General features: G+C 43.2%; 1 protein-coding gene across 4 annotated transcripts in view; it reads left to right on the top strand.

Moving 5' to 3' along the window:
• ELAPOR1 (endosome-lysosome associated apoptosis and autophagy regulator 1) overlaps positions 1-23,539 on the top strand; it is a 483,435-nt gene that overhangs the window by 139,187 nt on the left and 320,709 nt on the right. For all 4 annotated transcript variants that reach the window (XM_086923178.1, XM_086923177.1, XM_086923176.1 and 1 more), the window contains exon 2: positions 9,066-9,186. In XM_086923178.1, the coding sequence (XP_086779304.1) occupies positions 9,066-9,186 (121 nt within the window). The remainder of the gene's footprint in view (positions 1-9,065; positions 9,187-23,539) is intronic.

Genomic DNA, 23,539 nt, shown 5'->3' with positions numbered 1-23,539 from the left:
GTGGCGGACAGGTACTGTTTGGGTGGGGATATGTAATGTTTGTTGAATATCCTGATTTTACGTTCTGCTATGAATACCCTGCCTAAGATGGTCCTGCCGTAAATATCCTGTCTCAAGTGTAACCCTAGTATTGGCGAGGTTTAACTGTGTGCTATCAGATCCTGCTTTCCCTTAATTTAAAAAACAAACCTTTATAATCCTGCGACCAAGTTCTATTAAGCTCTCCTGAGTTGCGCATTGATACTGTGAGGTGTACTTTTCCATTGATCCTGATCTACATTGTTTGACTGCATTACCTCTGTACCCTTGTTCAACCGTGACGGTTGGTAGACTTTGAATGTAACTGTGAAATGTCAATAAAGGTTTACCAAAAAAAAAACAAAAAAAAAAAACAGGTACATAACGACGTGTAAGCTCAATGATAAATAACGCTCCTAAATAATCTTACATTTTGTGATACTTACCTAATGCTGCTAACCTCACGGTTTACTTTTTTTTCAATGACTACAATGAAAAGGCTTTCAGAGGCACAATTGCTCACACTTTCATTATAAATCACGTATGTGACAGGGAGCGGATTGGAAGTGATGTGCCTTATGGATGTGCATTACCTGCGTATACAGAGAGCACATGCACACTATATACATCTTAACATACATATTACTCCAAGGTCCACACATTCTGTGCACATACATGCCTAACTATTGTGCCACTTCATTCATTTGAACATCAGCATTAACCACTTTCAAACGCTGCATACTGCACACATTATTGAAACTTTAAACAGTGGACAGCACTCAAGGTCAGCCGCACAATCATTATTATTTTTAGTGGAAAGGGTACTCCTAAGGAAAGCAACAATGGTGAAGAGGAAGACACAACTTTCAAGGACAACCTATAAAACACGGGCACAGAGGAAGAAGCACATACGGGAAAACCAGGAGGCACATGGCAAAACGTCAACAAACATATCTGCTCCATCAACTTCTGCTATTTCCAATGAAGTAACTATGCGCCATTCAGAACGTATTGCTCACATGAGTGCACAGGCCTAAACATCCAGTACTACAGACAATTACAACACTGAAACACACATAACTCACAACACAGAGAACATACCTCAAACAACAACTTTATTACGGACAGCACTACAATCTGAAACACAAGTACCACAAATACATTTTCTACAACAGCCGTACACTGTACACACTCTCAGGTCTGCATTCCACTACAACACACTTACTGACTACATCAACAATCCACATGTAAACATTGGCAACGTGGACAATGTCTGTAACAAGTGCTACGCACTGAAATGGAAAGCAGAACCTCAGGGGCTTTGCGGCTCCTCTGGAAAGGTACTTATCAACAACATTCAAGATCCTCCTGTACTCATTAGACAACTACTTGATGGGACTCACCCACTTTCAAATCATTTCTTAACAAACACACGCCGTTACAATACTCTCTTCCAAATGACATGCTTTGGGGCAAATGAAGTAAGAGAAGGGAATTTCATGCCTACATTTAAAATACATGGCCAGTTATACTACTTAATTGGCAGTCTGCATCCACAAGAAGGCAAGCCTCCACAGTTTCTACAAATATATTTCCTATCTCAACAGCAACAAGTAGACGCACGGTCACACATGTTGCCAAATTTAAACAGACAGCTTATTGAATAACTACAGGACACATTGCACAGTCATAACACATACATTCAGTCCCTCAAGTACAACTATGAGATGAATTTCAATAATAATGATTTGCAAATTATTATACACGCAGATCAACGTCCTAAAAATGCACATCCTGGAAGATATAATGCACCAACTACGGATGAGGTTGCTGTTCTTTTAGTAAACGAAAACAAGGGCCCACGTGACATTGTCTTACATACCCGAGACGGCCTATTGCGTAAAGTTTCAGAATTGCATAGATCATATGATCCTTTACAATACCCCATTCTATTCCCTAGAGGAGAAGATGGTTATTGTCTGAATATACCCCAAGCACATTCTGCTCATAACAAATCGGCAACATGCATGCAGTACTATGCCTATACTCTTATGGTTAGATCAGGCACTTTCAATACCTTGCATTGGTTCCGCAATCTATTTAATCAATACATTGTTGATATGATGGCAAAGATGATCACCGAAAGACTGGACTTTATCCGATGTAATCAAACACAACTACGTGCAGACAACTACATCATTTTAAAAGATGCCCTTAATCAAGACCAGAACGTTAGTGCTCTCGATATTGGACAACACGTTATATTACCAGCTACCTTCACAGGGTCACCAAGGTACATGCACGAAAAGACACCGGATGCTATGACATACGTCAGGCAGTATGGGAGACCCGATTTGTTCATCACATTCACATGCAATCCAGAGTGGCCAGAAATTAAAGCACAATTATTTGCTAAACAAAGATCATGCAATAGACATGACATTGTCGCACGTGTTTTCAAATTAAAGGTCAAAGCACTCATGAAACTGCTAACACAAAAAGCTATATTTGGTGCTGCTAAAGCTTACATATTTACTATTGAATGGCAAAAGATAGGACTGCTTCAGGTACACATCCTATTGTGGCTTGACCCGAAAATAAAGCCAGACGAAGTGGATGACATTATATCCGCTGAGCTGCCTGATCCTGTCAACGATCAACAACTATTTATGATCGTCAAAAAAAACATGTTACATGGCCCATGTGGTGAACACAACATTCTTTCACCATGTATGAAAAACGGCATTTGTACTAAGAAATGCCCACGGCCCCTCACTAATGAAACCGAAACATTTACCGTAGGTGGAGCCCGGAACATGGTGGACATACAGTCACAATCAATGTCAGAGGACAGGAGGTAACTGTCAATAATCAGTGAGTGGTTCCATATTGCCCTGTACTGTCTCGCAATTTTAATGCTCACATTAATATAGAATACTGCCAATCAGTTAAAGCTATAAAATATATTTGCAAATATATTTACAAAGGCTCAGATCAGGCAACTGCTACTATCGAAAACAAACACAATGAGATAGAAACAAATGTCAATGGGCATTATATTAGCACTTCTGAGGCAGTGTGGCGCATTCTAGAATTTCACATTCATGAAAGGCATCCCACTGTCACACATCTAGCTGTACATCTACCGAATGGACAAAGAGTATATTTCCATGACAAAAACGTGCAACACGTAGCACAGAACTCAAACCCCACAACCCTTACTGCTTCCTTCAAATTGTGTGAGTCCGACACTTTTGCAAAAACATTGCTATACCAAGAAGTTCCACAATACTATACGTGGGCAAATTCTACCTTTACACGTAGGAAACGTGGCCAGGAGGTATTAGGACACCCTGGGATAAAGAAAGACTCTGCTCTTGGTAGGATGTACAGTATTAACCCAAACCAATCGGAGTGCTTCCACTTACGCATTCTTTTACAACATGTTTGTGGCCCTGCAGGGTTTCATACTCTTTTAATCGTTAACCGTTAATGGCCAAATAATGCCTACCTGTCAGGCGGCGTGTAAAAAACTAGGGCTCATTGAAGACGACGAACATTGGAAACATACATTAGGTGATGCTGCACTTTCGGATTCACCCTCAAAGCTACGTCAGTTATTTGTTACTATTCTGTTGTTTTGTAACCCATCAGATCCTATGGCTTTATGGGACGAATATAAAGATCATTTATGTGAAGATATACTACACACTATGCGTCAGCAAACACATGATAACTCAATAGAAATCAATAATGATATCTTTAACCAGGGGCTCATACAAATAGAACACTCACTGTATCTACTAAGCGAGAAATCTTTACCAGATTTCAAAGTGCCAGCAACGGTCAGGACAATCCAGACACCGTACAACCAGACACAAAATGGAGATTCTATACCCAACCTACGTGAATACCTTGCACAGCATTTGCCAAACTTAGGGGGTCATTAGGATCGTAGACGGACTTGAGTCCGTCCGCGACCCCTGAGGAGGAGGGAAAGTCCGCAGGGGCTGCAGCGTTCCCTCCGAGTAGATTAGGATGTGACCTCCAGGGTGGCGGTCACATCCTCTATCTTTAACATTGCGACGGGTGCAGCTTCAAGCTGTACCCGCCGCAAGGTTAAAAATGCATGCAAGGCATTTGCATGCACAAAGCAGCAGACACTGCGCAGTGCCTGCCGCTTTGTGCACGCAAATGCAGGGGGGTACCATAGGTACCCACCATGTGCACCCCCCACCCCCCCTTCACCCAGGGGGCCCACAACGGGCCACCGAAGTGAAAGTCTGTATGCTTTTCCACGGTGGAAAAGCAGCCGTGGAAAAGCATGTATTCACCACCATCCTAATATGGCTGGCGGTGTCTGATAGACACCGCCAGCCATGTTAGAGCTTTTCCGCCGCGGTCGGAATGCGACCGCGGCAGAAAAGCAGCTGACGGAATTCCAGACCCACCAGCCATCCTAATTTGGCGGTGGGTCTTTGGAGGCTCTGCAGCGGTTTTTCCTCATCCTCCGGGCCGGCGGTGGCTTCCGCCGGCCTGACGGATGCGGAAAAACCACTATCATAATCGGCCCCAAAGTTCCTGATCAGACACTCGCCTACAACAGCATAGTTGATAGTGTGGAGACCAAACAAGGAAAATTATTCTTCTTAGACGCCCCTGGAGGAACTGGCAAAACTTACTTAATCAACCTCATACTAGCCAAAATACGCTCTTTAGGAGTAGCTGCAGGTTTGCTAACTGGAGGCAAAACCGCACATTCAACTTTTAAACTACCTTTAACTGTATCCCTTGAAAAGGATTCTACCTGATCTATACGCAAAAACGTAGCTGCAAAAGATGTCTCTTATCATGTGGGACGAATGTACTATGACACACCGTGCACATATAGACGCCGTCGACAGAACTCTAAAAGACATTAGAAGTTCCACAGAAATAATGGGTGGGGTAACTTTTGTGTTTGCTGGTGACTTCAGACAAACTCTTCCTGTTGTTCCAAGGGGAATGCGTGCTGATATACTGAAAGCATGCTTAAAAGCATCACACCTCTGGGACTCTGTACAACATCTTACCTTACTCACTAACATGAGGACACATTTGGTAGGTGGAGATACTCAATTTGCAGATCTTCTTCTGCAAGTAGGGAATGGAGAAGTACCTAACACTAATGGGAATATTAATATACACAACTTAGGTACGCCTGTCTCTACCTTACATGAACTCATACACTATGTATACCCAGACATTGAACATATTCTTACAAAAGACTACCGATGGATTTGCGAAAGAGCTATAGTTGCGCACAGAAACTCCAGTATCAACCATATCAATGAACACATGCTACTACAAATCCCGGGTAACGCAAAAGTATATAAATCCATTGATACAGTATTAGATACTCAAGACGCCATGCATTATCCGCAACAATTCCTAAACTCACTTAACCCTTCCGGACTTCCACCTCATATACTCCAAATTAAAGTTGGGATTCCTATCATGTTATTACGCAACCTACATCCGCCCAATCTATGCAATGGTACACGTCTACAAGTTACAAGTCTTTTACCATATGTAATTAAGCAACTATTCTCTTTGGCCCAGCTGCAGTACAGTTAGCTCACATTCCACGCATACCCATGATCCCTACTGATCTACCGTTTCAATTTAAACGCTTGCAGTTCCCTATTAACATTGCCTTTGCTTCTACCATTAACAAATCTCCAGGTCAAACATACAAAGTCATAGGCGTAGACTTACGAGAAGACTGCTTCACTCATGGACAGTTATATGTCGCACTCTCTAGGTCTGGCAATGTCGAAAACCAATTTATTCTCCGTCCCGATTCAACTGAAACTAAAAATGTGGTATACCGTGAGATCTTACAATAGATTTTGCTTGACTATTACAAACCTTTGCACACATTCTATTTCAGCCCCGGACAACATCGGGACGGGCTGCTAGTTAGTACATAAAAACACAGTAATGTTTCAAAATTGTTTAGAGTATTTCGTATAGAAACCCTCATACTGCTAAGATGTATGATAACTGATCACACTATTATCCTACTTAAGCGTTGTCTATCAATCATGGAAGAATGACAGGCTATGTCTACTCTGTTGGACTTGGCCCTAAATATTTGAAACAGGGCACAAGCCACAGAGCTATCTTGTCAGCCTAATTAATGCTACAATTATTTGCCAAATAGGTTGATCTTCCCATTCAGGGATGAAACAGGATTTGAAAGAGGCTTAAAAGTCAGATGTTATATGTATATATGTCGAAGGTACCTACAATATGTAGTGAGATGTTTTAGAACGTTTAGATGTTTTAGGCACAGGGCTTCCAGGTGCACTTATAAGAATATCATGTGACATTTCCCAAAGTCTCCTAGTCCCACTGTCAGGAGTCCTTCATATCGGGGAACTCCTCACAGGTGGAATAGAAGCCTCTGTGCAAATGCACATTTTGTTTCCCCATGAAAAAACGTTTTTCGATGAAGAGATATCCCTTCCCCTACATGCAAGTCTGGGAAGTTACTCAAACATTGGCTGGAGTTAAATTCCAACCATTTCCAGGGCGTAAAGAGGTTGGATTATAGTTTGGTAATGCTCACAAAGATATATGAGTGTGATCGCTCCCAAACTCCAAAGGTGAACCACACCTTGGAATGCCCACTTAATACCCCTTGAGTGGGATTTACTACTGCGGATTTCTACGCACTTGTGGCAGAGAAATCCATAGTTGTAAATGGATTTAGCCTGCTGCAGCTCTGTTGTGGATTCCTGGCAGGTGTAAAAAAAAAGGTAAATTCTCTTGTAAACTTAAAACCGAATTTACCTTTGTCAATATGGCTCAATATTTGCAACGAAATCCTGCTTCAAGCATTGAAACCATAAAATGTGTCTGAAAGAACCTGACTTTTACATGTAAAAGAAAGGCTGGAGAGACTCCTTTAACTAATGATGCAGAAACGGGAAAGCAGAAGGGGTGTGAGGTTCTGATTGTGTTTTCAACCAGAAACTGTATTTTTGGTTACAAACACAGCTTGGTAACTGGGTTAGTTTGATGTAAAAGTAAAGGTGGGCACACTAGAAAATCCTTCCACCCTTATACAGTTAATTTTTCACATTACTGAGAGGGTGCCCTTTAGATAGGTTGTCCCCATCATATCTAGATATTATGTTATTATGGAAGTTCTCATTGTTTATATGAATTTTCCACTAGTAATGAAGAATAAAATGCCCAGCATTTCCAATACATATGTTGTGATATGTTATGTTTATAACACACAACTCACACATGAGGTATCCTGATGCTGAAGCAGGCGCTGTATAGGCAGAGCCATGTTTGGGCTAGGCGAAGAGCCGGGTCTTCAGTTTCTTGAGGAATTCAAGAACTGAGTAGGAGGCTCTCATGTGGAGGTTGTTCCAGGGTTTACGAGCGAAGTAGGAGATGATACGACAGACAGATCTGGTTCTGCGTATGCCAGGGGCATATGCTAGGGGTGCGTGCAAGTGGGAGTTCTGATGAGCCGAGGTGTATGGTAGGTTTGTGGAAGTTTATGCAGTTGTTGAGGTAGATGGGGGCAATGCTGTGTAAGGTTGTGTATGGATGTGTGAGTTTCAAGAGTGCTGGTTTGTGGATTGGGAGCCAGAGGAGCTCTTTGAGGTGCAGGTGATATGAGATTGAGAGTGAGCGTAGCCACTGAGTTTTGTATGGACTGTAGCCTTCTGGTCAGTTGAGCATTGATTCCAGCATCGAGTGTGTCGCTGTAGTCCAGCTTGCTGGTGATGAGGGCTTAGGTGAGGGGTCTGTAAGTGTTGGAGTGAAGTCATTTGGTGATCTTCTTGAGCATCTATATTATGTGGAAGTAGGAGACGGATGGTTTGATTACTTGGCCGGTCATGGTGAGTTGGTTCTCGACTACCATTCCGGTATCCTTTGCATGGGTTGCCAGGAGCTGAGTGGTTTAGAGTTCAACAGGCCACCCGGGGTCGTCCCAGAGCGAGGTGTATGTGCTGAAGATTACTGCTTCCATCTTGTCTGTTTTGAGCTTGAGGCAGTTGGTTTTTGTCCACCTGGTGACTTTGGTCATGCAGGAGGAATTGGATCTGGTGTTTAGCATTTAGTCGGAGAGAGAAGCATGAGCTGAATGAATGTCATCAACATAGGATATAATGTTGATTCAGTTAGCGTGGATGATGCTGACAAATCGGGTCATGTACCTGCCCACCTCAGTTAAGAGCTCTCCACCTTTCTGGCGTGGAACGTTCACCACAGGAGCTCCCATTCACATGGCGGGAGCACTTTCAGTGACAATGGTGTACTCTGGCAGGCCCACCTGACATTTTTAATTTTGCAAAGATGAACCCGAAAAGTGGGAGGTTATTACATGTATTTTTATATAGCACTACATACCACGCTTCTGCTGTTTCTAAGCGCTTACCCAAATTAACCGTACCCTGTTTACTAACCTTCGGAAGGATGGAAGGCTGAGTTTGGATACAAATTCATGACTGGCCCATCACTGCTTGTTTTAGCCACATATGTTAAGCTCATCAAGCCATCCTGTTGATTTTCCCTTCTTGATACTTCAGGGAGCATAGAGAAGGCAAAGGTCAAAGTGAGTAGGGAGGAGGGGTAGAAAGAGGAGTCTGCAGTGCACGTACAGAAAAGAACAGAGTCAAGAAAGGGGAAAGGTGGTTAAGCAGGAAATAAAGGGGGAGCCAGCCCAGGCCAAGTCAGACTACCCCCTCCATCTCCCCTTGGAAACTGGTTGCACTGAGAGGGACAAATACAAACAACAAATCGAAATTTACAACAGGTTAATTGAAGACAAATTCGGAAAACAAAATGCAGTCCAAAGTATAGTGGAAATATAGTAACAATATGAAAAAGACAACGAAAACAAATTTGAATGAAGCACTAGATTTAACCCTTGAGGTGTGGATGAAAGCGATGCTTTAAGTAGCTGTGAGTCGTTTGCTCTGATGTTACGTGATGTTCTTTCTCTTCACTCATATGTTTTCCGGTTCTTACTTTTCCAGTCAGAATACCACTTTGAATACACCGAGTGTGACAGCATGGGCTCGCGCTGGAGAGTGGCAGTACCTCACAGCCCAGGACTCTGCACCGGCCTTCCTGACCCTGTTAGAGGAACAGAATGCAGTAAGTATATATTTCTAGACCTTTAAAACCATGCATTTCATTTGAAAATGTATGCAAAGCTAGATTTTATCATCTGTGCTTCCATAAGTAATGAACGGATTTATGAAGCAAATAGACGAATGGAGAATTTGACAAGCCTTTTCAAGGTGTACATGGAAACTTAAACCAGATGGTATGAAAAAAGTGTGCTTGGGCACCTGACAGAAAGAGTCACATGAAAAAGAATAAAGATACCTAGAAATCAGTCTCCACTTGTCTTCGTTTTCAACCTTTCTTGTGATTCCAAAGATCTGTTTCAGCCTAATAAGACCTGGAGATCTATGCTTCTGGTAGAAAGAATTCCAGCACTACCACTGGAAGGTCTGAAACTGTGGCTGGAAGTACAATACAAAATGGAAGTTAATGCAATAGTTGAAATGGACGAAGCTGTTGCACAACGGAGGTAGATAGGAAGGGTCAGACTGGGACAAAAAATTGGCCTGGGCACCAAAATAAAAGTGTCCTCGATTAGTGAACTAGATAGCTAAAATAAAGTGGCCCACATTCGCAAATCAGGCCAGTTTTGAGCTTGTAAAGACAAGGTCTACGGGTATTTGTCAAGGAATGGGAGACTGCATGCTTTTATGTTTGCTGCCAGCAATGTTTATGGGAAATCAACAGTAAAAGCTGGGCCATATGGCCATAAAAAGGCCTACAAACTGCTAAAAAGCTGGCCCACACATTGAACTGTCAGACCAGTCCATTGGACACTGACTGATTACCCTATACGCCAGTCCAACACTATGTAAGTACAGGTCTCTAGTTGGCAGGAAGATCGGAGAACAATAAGTATAAAGGCTTATCAATTTCAGCTGTAGTTACAACTTTGGCGTGCAAGTGTTGACCTCAAATCCAGCTGACTGCTCCAAGAGACCATACGTACACCTGTCTAAATCTAAAAGACAAATGAGAACAAGGCACACCCAACATAGAACCAGCAAAAGGTTGGAGAATCAAGAATATCAAAAGATGAAAAACAACAAAGGTGAATGACGCAATACAGGTGCAATCTGATAGGGATGCAAATAAGCTGTGAAACTAATAACTCGTTGCCAGGCAAGGCCCATTAGTCCATAAAGATCCTAACGAAGGTACTAACACTTATGACCCAGAAATGATCACAACCCAAGAAGTGAGTAATAAGTTAGCCCAAATTCTGCGGTCTAGTGAATCCCAGTGCTGTCCATTGCCTTGACCACCATTTTCTGTAACGCACAAAGACTCCTCATTTTGAGACCCTACCTTACACCTGAAACCTGACACATCCCCATCAGTGATGAAAATGGATGCATCTACTCTGGGATCAGGTTGTTGTAAAAAAAATAGGTTGAGCCTTGTGCGTCTGAGTCATGGGTTTAGGAGAGTCTCAAATAAGGTATTTAGCAAGAGGATGTGCAGTTTTGAAATGAGGTAGCCAGCCTATTGTCACCATAAGTGCCTAGAATGGCTCAGCAGCAGAATAGCAGAGAGGGGCTTGCACCTCTGTGTCGTCAGAGTCACTCTGAGACAGTACCAAACTTGTTCACTTTTTTATTTATATTAATTTATTTTTTTAAATAGTATGATTCATAACCCGGTATGTGAGCTCTTTAAAATTGTGACCATATGCGCTCCTAGAAAGTAGAGAAAGAAACTGAAAAATGCATAATTTGTGTTTACAATCTTTTCTGGAGCCCAAGATTTTGGCATTTAACTCCTTCCGTGCTCATGACGGCTCCCGGCCGTCATGAGTCACGGTAGGCGTGTGCTCATGACAGCCTAGAGCCGTCCGAACGTTGCCTCTCCGCCCACGCAGTGTGAATTCTCTGACTGTGCGAGAGAATTAATCAGTGGGCGTAGTTCGGACGGCTCCCGGCCATCATGAGCACACGCCCACCATGATTTATGACGGCCAGAGCCGTCCTGAGTACGGAGCGCTTGCCCAACCCCGCCCCCCTCGCACCGCGGCGGAATTTGCCCTGCGGCAAAGGGGTTAAAAATTCAGCCTGCCATATGCTAAATAAGAAAATGGCCACTTATTCATGTGAACTTGGGAAACAACGGGTGCAGGCAATTGTGTTATCTTAAAATGAGTTGTGTATGTTTTCATAAATGGGGCGGTCACAGAGGGTTTTATGCGGTGACTTGGTAGACCGAAGAGATAGCCATCAGTTGTAGCAAGTGGAAATATTGAAGTCACAGAAAAATTCACCCATAAGTCACTATACAGGGTGTATGAAAGCTCCCTCTTTTGAATCTGCTGCTATTCAATGAAATACCAGTCTAACATTCTATAGAACAGCGTTTCTGAAACTATGGGCCAGGACCGACTGTTGTTTCGCAAGCCAATTTTTGGTGAATCACGAAAGTTATAGTCCAGATGTAAGTAATATTTAAAATTATTAGCCCTGTTTGTGCAGCAATGCAAATGTACTGAACAATGTCCCTAAGTCTAGTTTTTAATCAAACCCTTAAAAGTATTCCCTAGGCGAACCTTCCAGTATTTGTTGCTGCTGTGTTTTGTACTTCACAAAGCCATTTAAAAACAGAATGTGCTCACTATCCTTGATCATACACAATCATACCACTTGTGTATTACTTTCATATCTAAATTGAGAAATATGGATGTGGCCTAATGGCCAGAGTTAACTTTGGATCCGGGATTCAGGTTTGATCCCGGTGTTGGCTCACATCCTTTGATTCTGAGCAAATCACTTAATCTCCTGTGCTTAAAATAAATTGAATCCAAACTTGTGAAATGTAATCTGTTGTTCATGTAAAGCACTTTAGTGCCCATGGCCATATTTGCGATATATAAAACTGCAAAATATTTTTATTTATATACATAAGGCAAAAACAAAGCACAGACTGAATAAAAAAAGAACAGCAACCAAGACACCAGCCACACTACACAGGTCCCTAATCAATACAGCAACACTACAACTGACTAAGATGTCCCTTTACCTATATCAAAGAGGTATCATTCTCTTCTTGAAGCTCCAAAGAACTAGAGAAGCCTCTACAGACAACCCTCCTTATACCGGAAATGGTGCACAGACATAATATCGAGTCCAAAATATCGTTTGGACATAATATCGAGTAAATAATATAGACTGGACAAAATATCGACTGGACAGAATATCGACTACAAAAATATCGTTTTTAAGGTAAGTGAAGTAATATCGACTGTATAAAATATAGATAGCAAAAATATCGAATTTTTAATAATATATAATATTTTATAGTGTATTTTTATGTAATAATATGTGTGAAAAGTGTGTATTAATGTTATAAATAATTTTATTAAATGAATTTTGTTTTTATAATAATTGCGTAATGTAATTCTGTAGCGGGTTGTGGGTTTATAGGGGAATAGGGTGGGAAGTAATTTAATTATATTTAATTAAATATGTTAATTAATTAATTGATATTAATTTAAAATTAATTGTAAATTAATTTATATGTGTTAATTAATTTAATAGTAATTGCAAATTAATTATTAATAATTGATTAATTGGTAAATATGTAAATTCTACTAATTTAATGCAGTAGCGGGTTGTGGGATTATAGGGGAATAGGGTGGGAAGTAATTTAATTAATAATAATTAAATATGTTAATATATTTATTGATAGTAATTAGTAAATAATTGATAATTAATTTATATGTGTTAATTAATTTAATAGTAATTGTTAATAATTTTATATTAATTGATTAATTGGTTAATATGTGATTTTTACTAATTTAATTATTACAACTACGCTTTCCAACGCTTTCCCTACTGTTGCACCCACTGGAGTGGGAATAGTAATTTTAACCCCTACTCTATCCAACACTTTCCCTACTGTTGCACCCACTGGAGTGGGAATATTACTTTTAACCCCTACGCTATCCAATGCTTTCCCTACTGTTGCACCCACTGGAGTTGGAATAGTAATTTTAACCCCTACGCTATCCAACGCTTTCCCTACTGTTGCACCCACTGGAGTGGGAATAGTAATTTTAACCCATACGCTATCCAACACTTTCCCTACTGTTGCACCCACTGGAGTGGGAATAGTAATTTTAACCCCTACGCTATCCAACGCTTTCCCTACTGTTGCACCCACTGGAGTTGGAATAGTAATTTTAACCCCTACGCTATCCAACGCTTTCCCTACTGTTGCACCCACTGGAGTGGGAATAGTAATTTTAACCCCTACTCTATCCAACGCTTTCCCTACTGTTGCACCCACTGGAGTGGGAATAGTAATTTTAACCCCTATGCTATCCAACGCTTTCCCCACTGTTGCACCCACTGGAGTGGGAATAGTAATTTTAACCCCTACGCTATCCAACGCTTTCCCTACTGTTGCACCCACTGGAGTTGGAATAGTAATTTTAACACCTACGCTATCCAACGCTTTCCCTACTGTTGCACCCACTGGAGTGGGAATAGTAATTTTAACCCCTACGCTATCCAACACTTTCCCTACTGTTGCACCCACTGGAGTGGGAATAGTAATTTTAACCCCTACGCTATCCAACGCTTTCCCTACTGTTGCACCCACTGGAGTTGGAATAGTAATTTTAACCCCTACGCTATCCAACGCTTTCCCTACTGTTGCACCCACTGGAGTGGGAATAGTAATTTTTACTCTATTGTTATTGTGCATTAATAATATTGGCTATTATTTAATTATATTTTGTAACTATATATATATGTTTTAAGAAATATGATAAAATATTTTTTTTTTGTACTTTCATTAATTATTTAATTATCATTAGTTAATTTAAGTATTCTTAAGTATATTTTAGTACTTAGTTTTTAATATTAATTTAATTTAATAGTGTTTTTAGTAAAGTCGATATTTTTTCCAACTATATTTTTGTAAACGATATTTTAAACTCGATATTTTTGTACTTACCTGTTTATAGATAGAAAATCGATATTTTGTCAGTCGATATTTTTGACACGATATTCTTGCAGGTCGATATTTTTGAATTCGATATTATTTCAGTGATCCACCGGAAATGACCCACCCACAACAGACCCTCTCCTCTGTTGTGGACCAACTTGATTATTCTCTCGCTCCACTATAACAAATCTTTCATCATTCCAACAATGTTAACCTCTCGCCCTGGCGGCATTCCCACACACTCCATCAACCAAAACTTGGTCACCAAACTTCCTTTGACACTTCACCAATTGGAACGCCTTGCTTCACCCTCTTGGCCAATCAGGCCTAGCAGAATTCGTTGGAAGGTTTTCTGCCCCTCAACAGCTCAAAAGTGGAAACCCCTATGGTGGAATGTGGGGGGGGGGGGGGGTGGTAATTTCATAACATTGACCTCACAGTACTTGGCACTACACAGCCACACCTGGATGCACTCATCCAACACCCTAGTCATCATATTTTTTTTATTTTTATTTTTATTTATTTAATTTGTATAGCGCTACAGCTACCCACCAAGGGGTTTCCCGGCGCTAGTAGTTCAGAAATGCGTATTTTGCCAGTCAATATCAAACCCTTGGTTTGCTGGTGGTAAAGAGAATTTTAAAGATATTTAACAAATTCAGACTCGGAATCTCTTCACCTCTGAACTGACTAACCCGTTGTAAAAAATGTAATTTTTAATTGGAGTGAGTGACTGCCCACTTCAAGGAATAATCACAACTCTTGTCAGGGTAAAGCCAAAGAGCAACCAGGCTTATCGCAGGGCAGTGTGTAAAGTATTTATGCAAGTTCAAAACAGTAAGAAAGTCAAAATGCAAAATAATAAAACTCATAAACTTTACTAGAAAGAGGGGAACCAGAGTTATAAGAATCATTACAGTTTTAAGTAGAGATAGTTTCAAAAAGTACAAAGCAGCAATGATAGTCAACAGTCTTGAAAGTCTTGAAAGTCACAATTTGAGACTGACCACAATCGAGCGAAGGTTGGATACACAACCAAATTCATTCTGGTCAAAGATTTTGCCTTCTGACATAATGGACGTCCTGTCCACAGTATTACAAGTGCCTTTGGATGTAATGAACCTGTAATCCAGCAGATGGGATATCCCTCATGTTTTTGATTGAGTAACCCATCTGATGGTCTCTTAATCAGGTCCTTAGTCTTTTAAGTTGCAATCCACCACAAGAGTAGACTTCTAAAGTCCCCCAGGTCCTCAGGGGAGGCACTTGGAGACTCAGACAGAGTCTGGTAGAGGCTAACAGTTGGATCCATTCCAGGTCCAGTTCCCACTGTTTAGGTGGGTCTCCCTCAATGCCACACATGGCCCTGTGAGTCTACTTCTTTATCCTCAGGTCACAGGCAGTATGTCCAGTCCTCTTCTGATCTTCCGCAGGTCCAGGAAGGGTTCTGCAGTGGGAGCCTATAGATGCCACATTTATGCCTTGCACGAATTAGTGGGTGGGAGTGATTCCTGGACCCTCCCAAACCAATGGGGTAAACGTTTCCAGGCTCTGACATTCCTACTTTTACAGTAGTTCTTTTTTTCACCTTGCTACAAACAGGCCCAAAATGCAATGTGTCAGGCCTAATCCAAGGTGGCGAAAGTCCTTGGCCACACCAAACTTGGGCTGTTAGAGCTGGGTGTGTGTGTGGGGGGAGTGCACAATGTAATCCTAGTGTCCTGTCATACCTAATGCTAGTTTTGGAGTTTGGAGCAGGTACTGTGCTCACAACAAACCCAGGGAGAGTCTGGTTGGACAAAAGCAGGGTCTTCCAGAAACCAGACAGTAGATACACAAATATTGCCTTGGCATCCTATCCTCTCCCTTTCAAGTGCATCCCAAGTGTTATATGTGAACCCAGCAGACCTGTCAGCCAGGATTTGACACTCGAGCAGGATTTCACATTGCTGTGTCAAAAAGGATGCCCACAGCCCCTACCCTGCACATTCTGTTGAGCTCAGAGGAGTCATTTCTGTGCATCCCGGATAGCCTATTATTTGCTCCTCTGAGGCATTTCACATATTTTTGTTACCCATTCAAGGCTACTTAATGACTGCGAGAATGCAAATTACCCTCCAGGAACCATCAGGCAAGGAAAAGGTAGCTTTCCAAAAGTTATTTTTCTTTCATATTCATTAAAAATCCAACTTCACCATTATTGAATTGTTATTTTGATAACTATTAAAAAAAAGCTATTTAGTTAGTTTTCTAACTGTTCCAATTCCTGGGCACAATATGAGTATTGTAATCTTTAGTCTGGCTTTCTACATAGGACAGCTAGGCCTGCCACAGTGAAAATAGCTTTTAGGGATCCTGTCACTATAGGAACATGGTAATAATAATTTTCTACATGCCCCACTTATAAATACCATGCTCCCTTCCTTGTGGGCTACAAGGCCTATACAGGGGGTGACTAATTAATATTTAAAAGGGATGTTTTGACTTGTCAAAAGGGTTTATTTTGACTGGTGAAGTTGCAGTCTTTATACTGCTACTGTCGTGCTACAGCGGTAGTCCTGAAATCATGTTTGAACTGCCACTGTAGTTGATGGAACAATAGGTGCACTAGTGGCATTTAATTTCACTGCCCTAGGTAGACTTTGTACAAAAACTGAGAACGTAGGGACATGTTAAATATCCCAATTCAGAGTATGCCAATTCAACCATATTTAAAGGGGAGTACAGACACAATAACTCTGCTGGCTTTAATACACCTGTGATCCACATTACATACAACTCTTTTTCAAGGTCCCCTCTGAGGCTAAATATAACCCCTCTCATTTTATGCTGCAAAGGTAAAGCCCCATATTTAACCTTGATTCTGTGCCTAAGGCCACAAGAGACCACCCCAGGGTATTTGCTCATAACCTCTTCCACAAAAATGTCACTCATGATGACCATGACTTGCTGTTTAGCCCCTGGTTTCATGACGAAGTCTGACAACCCCTCGTGGAACCACCCAAGAATAGTGAGGTCATTCATTGCAATGTATATTTTCCCTTGGATTCTCCTCCATTTAAATTCCAAGAAGTTTTCTAAAAATCTCCATGAGATTGTTTTCAACAAATCATACAACACAAGAGCCCAAGCGGGTGGCTCCAAAAAATTATCATTTGATGTCTAATGGAGCAGGTCTTGGATGATCATGGTAATCCTGACCCCAGAATCAACCAGCAAGCCTTTTAACTCACTTTGATATCGACTTTAGGATCAACACACTCAAGAGGATTGCCACTGCTTACATCAACCATATGAGTACCATCTAACGTAGATCTTCCTGAGCCGGCTAGAGGCAGTCTCACTCCACTGGCTCACCAGTTTCACTTGCCACCCAATGGTTTCCATGCTTCACAAAATGCCCCACTTTGCTGCACATTCTGCAAGACACATTCTTGGCAGAACAAAAGCCTGATTTGGATCTGGAATATATACAATAGCCATGGTGGAGTATAGTTTATTTACGCCATACTCGGCTCACCAAATTCAGAGATGTCTGCTGACACAGCATACTTCTCTTACATTTCCAGGAGGCACCGTCACGTTGGTCCCTGTAAATGCACTGAAATATTGATGGATGGCTCTATCAACATAACGGATCTGTACGTCAATCTTTCAATTTTTTTTAAATTTTCTAAAACAAAATCCCAAAGCAGGATTTAGTTTTTGAAAATAAAAACAACAGTTACCCCCCCTCACTATGGGAGATTCCGCTATGAATGGGGGTCATTTTGCAGTTTCACTGCCTGTTACGGTGATGGACAGTGAAAACTTGACATTTATTTGCCGCTCTAAATAGGGTGGGTGGACAAATGGCAAAACCTTTGACGGCCATTACTCTCTTGGGCCGTTAGAGGTGTATGTGTCAGTGCTATGGACATACTGAAGGTATAAAAAAAAACAGGATTAGACACGCACAAGCATAAATTGAAAGTCTGTGGGGTTGTCGCGTGCTGCCGGGGCTTCGCTATCTAGACCAAAGGGCGTTTGGAGAAGAATCAAAAAAGCAAATCCTGATAGAAGTTGTCCCCCTATGCACAGCGTGATGAATACCCAAACAGGGTATAATGAAGTTAATGGGAACAAAGGGTTTAGTCCATCATTAATTTTATTTCATTAATGGTTTCATGTATTAAAAATTCATTAGTATGTTCCAATTTCGATGCCAAAGATATATCCAAAAATGCTTAATAATATATCCCTATGCATTTCGGGCATTCCACAGGCCATTCTTCAGGGGAAGGCTCTAAAAAGAAAAACAAATAAACGGGCTGAAAATGGGGAGTATGTCTCCATTAACTACATCATTTTAGTAGTGCTCATTAAGTCTCTACGTTGTGGATAGTGGTTGAATGACAAGTTAGCAGGATTAGTACTTACTTAAAGCATTTTCGAAAGACAGTCACGAGCTGTCGTTCGCGTGCCAGGAACATGTATTATTGGCTTTTTTGTACTTGTGTATCTTGATTTTCCCTGCTACCACTATGTTTCGTCCATCTTCGCAATATTACTGTCCCTGTATACATCCTATCTTTCTCCGCACGGGTTCGTCGTTCACCTTCACCACTGTAAGATGGCTGCTAACTTCCTTTACCTTCAGTCCCCTTTCTACTTTCATTGTTTGGTAACGCCATGCGTTTATTCACATCTAACATTCATACTGATTCATGCTTCCCGGCACGCAAACGACAGCTCGTGACTGTCTTTCGAAAATGCTTTAAGTATGTACTAATCCTGCTAACTTGTCTGCACTCCTCTAGATTACACTCGGTCACCTGATATAGATTATTGGCACTTTCACGGAGCAATTCAGCGTATTGTTTGTTTTTTGATTTTACACGCCGTATGCCATAATCTTTCACTTCGTCAACACAGACTTGCACACCCTCGTTGCATATAATTTTACAGACACGCTGTCACCATGTTCTTTTAGTTTCAAATGTATTTTATTGGATTATGCAGCAGGTTGAAATTTAGACATCACAGCACAATGTACAGGCACGAGGCATATACAGCGGATGGGACAGACCAGCATGTCTTCCCTAGCATGAGGTATCCAATCGAGACAGATATGCCAAAGAGCTATAATGACATCATAAATGCAAATGATCAGTATTGTAATGAAACGACTTAAGAAGAACAACAATAACCAGTAACTCCCGTCCCGCCCTCCCCCCGACCCCCCACACCCACCCCGACCAGTGTGCCTTGTGGTGTCGTAAGGTTCATCAACAGGCCAGAAAGGTCCAATGCCATTTTCCGGAGAGCTACCGAGAGTCATAGGTGGCATCGGTGAGACGTAGAAGTCTAAGATATTTGGGGCATGTGACTTCATTGAATTCCCTGGACAGGAGAGTCAGTAAAGGAAGCCACGTTTTCCGAAATGCATCAGTTGAGTTGGTGAGTGTGGTGTGAATGCGCGCCATCCTAAGAGAATACCAGAGTTTGTGGAGCCACCCCGTGTGCGTTGGTTTGGTTGTGGAGCCCCATAGCGATAGTATGTGTTGTGTGGCAGCTTGTACGGCAATGCCCATTTGCCGGCCTTTCAACGACTTCATGGAGAAGGTCAGTGTGTTGGGTAGACCTAGTAGCGTATATGCCGGGAATCTCGGGATTTCAGTCTCAAAAACAGAATCTATATCGTCCAAGACCACCTTCCAATAGTCCCCGAGTTCCGAGCATTCCCAAAGCAGGTGAGTTAGGGTGCCCTTGTCTCCACAGCCCCTCCAGCAGAACTCGCTACGTGTCGGGTTCCCTTTATGTAGGCGGACTGGGGTGAGGTGCCAGTACATGGCCAGTTTCACTGCTGTCTCTCTCGCCTTGGTGTGGTGTGTGAGGCCCTGTAATAGACATAACCCCATTCCTTTAGTGTCAAGGCCCTCCCTAATTCAGCCTCCCAACGCCTCTGGCTCAGTGTTTTAACCGGGGTGTGTGGTGGTGTAAGCAGTTTATAAAGTTCTGAGATGAGGTGTTTATCTGTATCCTTAGTGAGGAACCATTTTTCGAAGGTGGACATGGGGCGACCCACCAATGCAGCGGTGTCTGGGTCTGTGAGCCAATGTCTGAGTTGGAGGTATTGGAAGAGGTGAGGGTTCTCTATGCCATATCCCTGTTTGATATCTGTGAATGGAAGAAATCCCCGGTGGTCAAAGAGGTCGCCCGCGTACCCCACCATTGGGAGAAGGCGCCTGCGCCTTCACCCGGAGGGAAATCTGGGTTATCCAATATGGGAGTGCATGGGGAAGGGAAGGTTGTTAAATTGTGTTTGACTGCCACCTTATCCCATATCTGCATAGTCGTGCGTGTGATAGGGGACCGCAGCATGTATCGCGACCTATGTTGTCTAGCGAGGAATGGAAGCCTCCATAACGGCGACTGTGCCATAGCCCTGTCTTGGAAGAGCCATCTCGTCTCTGATTCAGGTCTGTACCATTCTACGAGGTATCGGAGTTGAGAGGCCTGGAAGTACCTCATTAGGTTGGGGACACCAAGACCCCCGTTGTCCATGCTCTTATACGCCAGCTGTTTGTGGATTCGTGCCCGTTTACCTTCCCAGACAAAGGCAAGTAGGATGTCTTGCAAGGTTTTCAAGGTGCCCGCTGAGGGCATAACTGGGATGGTCTGGAAAAAATACAGGATACGCGGCAAGATCGACATTTTTACCGCCGCCACTCTCCCCAGTAAGGAAAGGGGTTGCTTGGCCCACCTCGCCAGATCCGCCCTGATCTCGGTGGTGAGAGTGTTATAATTAGTCGACACTGTGAGGTCTGTGGAAGAAGTGAGGGTAATCCCCAAATACGGTACCTGGGTGGCCAGCTGGAGACCGCTCCCCCGACCAATGGTAGGTGCATGTGGGCATGCATTTTTGCCCAGTGGTAGAATCAAGGATTTATCTATGTTGATTCGAAATCCCGAAACAGCTCCGAAAGAGGCAAGTTCCTCCATGATAGCGGGTATAGAGCTATTCGGTTGGTCTAGGGCAGCTATGACGTCGTCTGCATATAGGCTGATGGTATGGGGCTCGTGCCCAAATTCGATGCCCTTAATGTGCGGGTTATCTCGGACCCTCTGCGCCAGCGGCTCTATATACATGGCAAAGAGAAGAGGGGAGAGAGGACACCCCTGCCTGGTGCCGCGTTGGATTTCAAATGGACTCGAGCGCAGGCTCCCCAGGCGAACCCTCGCCTGTGGGTGATGGTAACAACTTGCTATGCAAGCACAAAAGCGGTCGCCTAGGCCAAAACGACGTAGAACTTGCTGTAGATAGTCCCAATTCAAGCGATCGAACGCCTTCTCTGCGTCGATAGCTAGGAGCGCGGAATCTGAGGCTTGAAAATGCGACTTGTCAATGAGGTGCAGCACCCTTTTGGTATTGTCGCTGCACTGCAGATTGGGCACAAAGCCTGATTGATTGGGTTCTAGAATACCGGGAAGGCAAGGGCCGAGGTGCGCTGCAAGGATGCCTGTAAATAGCTTCAAGTCAAGATTCAATAATTAAATGGGGCGGAAGGCAGAGCAGTGTGTGCGCTTCTTGCCTGGTTTTGGAAGCATCATCAGCAAATCATCTTCTCCCTAACTGAATCTTGTCCTCACTCCCCCTCGTTACTTAAGAAAGGACTATCAAAAATCTTGAACTGGATGACAACAAACCAGTTAAAACTGAACGGCGACAAGACGGAAATACTGATTTTGGGAAAATATCAAGATCTCTGGAATCCCGTACATTGGTCTGATCAGATGGGCGCTTTCCCTACCCCGGTGACCCACGCCCGTAATCTGGGCTTTATATTGGACAACTCCCTATCCATGAACAAACAGGTCAGTAAAGTAACCAGCCTATGTCTCACCATAGTTAAATGGCTGAGGAAGATCCTCTGGATGCTGCCTGTGTCAACGCAAAAGACCGTAGTCAATGCCCTTATTACATCAAGGCTTGACTACGGCAACATTCTGTACTTAGGCGCAAACAAATCTGTGATCGGACGACTACAGGTAGTGCAAAATGCAGCGGTAAGGCTACTCTGCAATATTCCGAAGAACTCCGGAGTCTCGATCCATCGTCGGAATCTTCACTGGCTCAGGATCGAAAGCAGAATCCGCTTTAAGGCCCTGAATTATATGTTCAGAATAAAAACAGGGACAGCACCAAAATACCTCCAAACTCTTGCCTACCTCTATACCCCCAAGAGAAACCTCCGGTCGCAGACGGCAGCCTGTTTCTGCATACCAAGGTTCAAACGAGCAAGAACAGGTGGCAGATCCTTTGCCTGTCTGGGACCCTCCCTTTGGAACACGCTCCCCCCCTGTATCCGAAAGGAAGAAAATTATGTTAGGTTCAGAAAGCTTGTTAAGACCTGGCTGTTTGAACAATAAACACTCAACAACCACCTTCCTCTCTGCCCTCAAACTAGCTGTGCCTAGGCGCCGGGAAACCCTTTTTGGGTAGCTGTTGCGCCCTATAAATTGATAAAATAATAATATAATAATAATAAGCACCACCACCTCCGCGGCCAGCATGTCCGAAGGTATAGCGCCCGTCCCCTCGAAAGAATTGAAAAGATGGGTGAGCACCGGGGCTAGCTGCAGGCTGAAGAGTTTGTAAAATCCCGCTGAAAAGCCATCCGGCCCCGGGGATTTAAGTGGGCGCAGACGGGATATTGCCGCCAGAACTTCATCTTGGCGTATAGGGGCGTCTAGGGCATCCGCGTCAGGTTTAGAGATCTCGGTTAAAGCCGTTGTGGCCAGGTAGGCCCCGACGGCCCCCGGAGAAGTCTCCTCCTCTCCATATAGTGAAGCATAGTAGGAGCGAAACGCCTCGGCCAGTGTCATCAGTGAGCACCGCTCCGCTGTCCCCCACGAGACCAGTGATCTTAGCTCGTTGGGTCTTGACTTTCAAAGCGCTGGCCAGTAAGCGGCCCGTTCTATTACCCTGACATAATAAGTATGTCGAAGGCGGAGAGCCGCAAATTCTGCCCTATCCATGTCCATACTAGCTAGTTGGGCCCAAGCCGCTTTTAATTGCCTCCACACACGTGGGGCGCAGGTGCGACTATGAACCCGTTCCAACTCCGCAACTCGCGCCGTGAGGTCTTCCCTTTTGCTTTTACGGTCCTTGGCTTCGGCTGCTGCTATAGCAATGAGTTCACCTCGAACCACAGACTTCAGGGCGCCCCAAAGAGCCGTAATAGATATCTCTGGGGTGTCGTTGGTAGCCAAGTAGGCAGTAATGCATTCACTGACTCGTTTAGCGACGTATGGCCGTTGCAATAGGGTTTCGCGTAGGCGCCACGGGCCCCGGGGTCGGCGAGCCGCCCGGAGTGTGAGCGACACCTCCACTGCGTCATGATCAGAGACGGCCGCCGGCGTTATGGCGACCTCTTCAAGACACCGGAGTAAATCC

The sequence above is a fragment of the Lissotriton vulgaris genome, chromosome 5 (assembly GCF_964263255.1).
Source record: "Lissotriton vulgaris chromosome 5, aLisVul1.2, whole genome shotgun sequence".
NCBI lineage: Eukaryota > Metazoa > Chordata > Amphibia > Caudata > Salamandridae > Lissotriton > Lissotriton vulgaris.
Note: the sequence above shows the minus strand (reverse complement) of the source record. Positions and strands in the feature narration are given on the sequence as shown.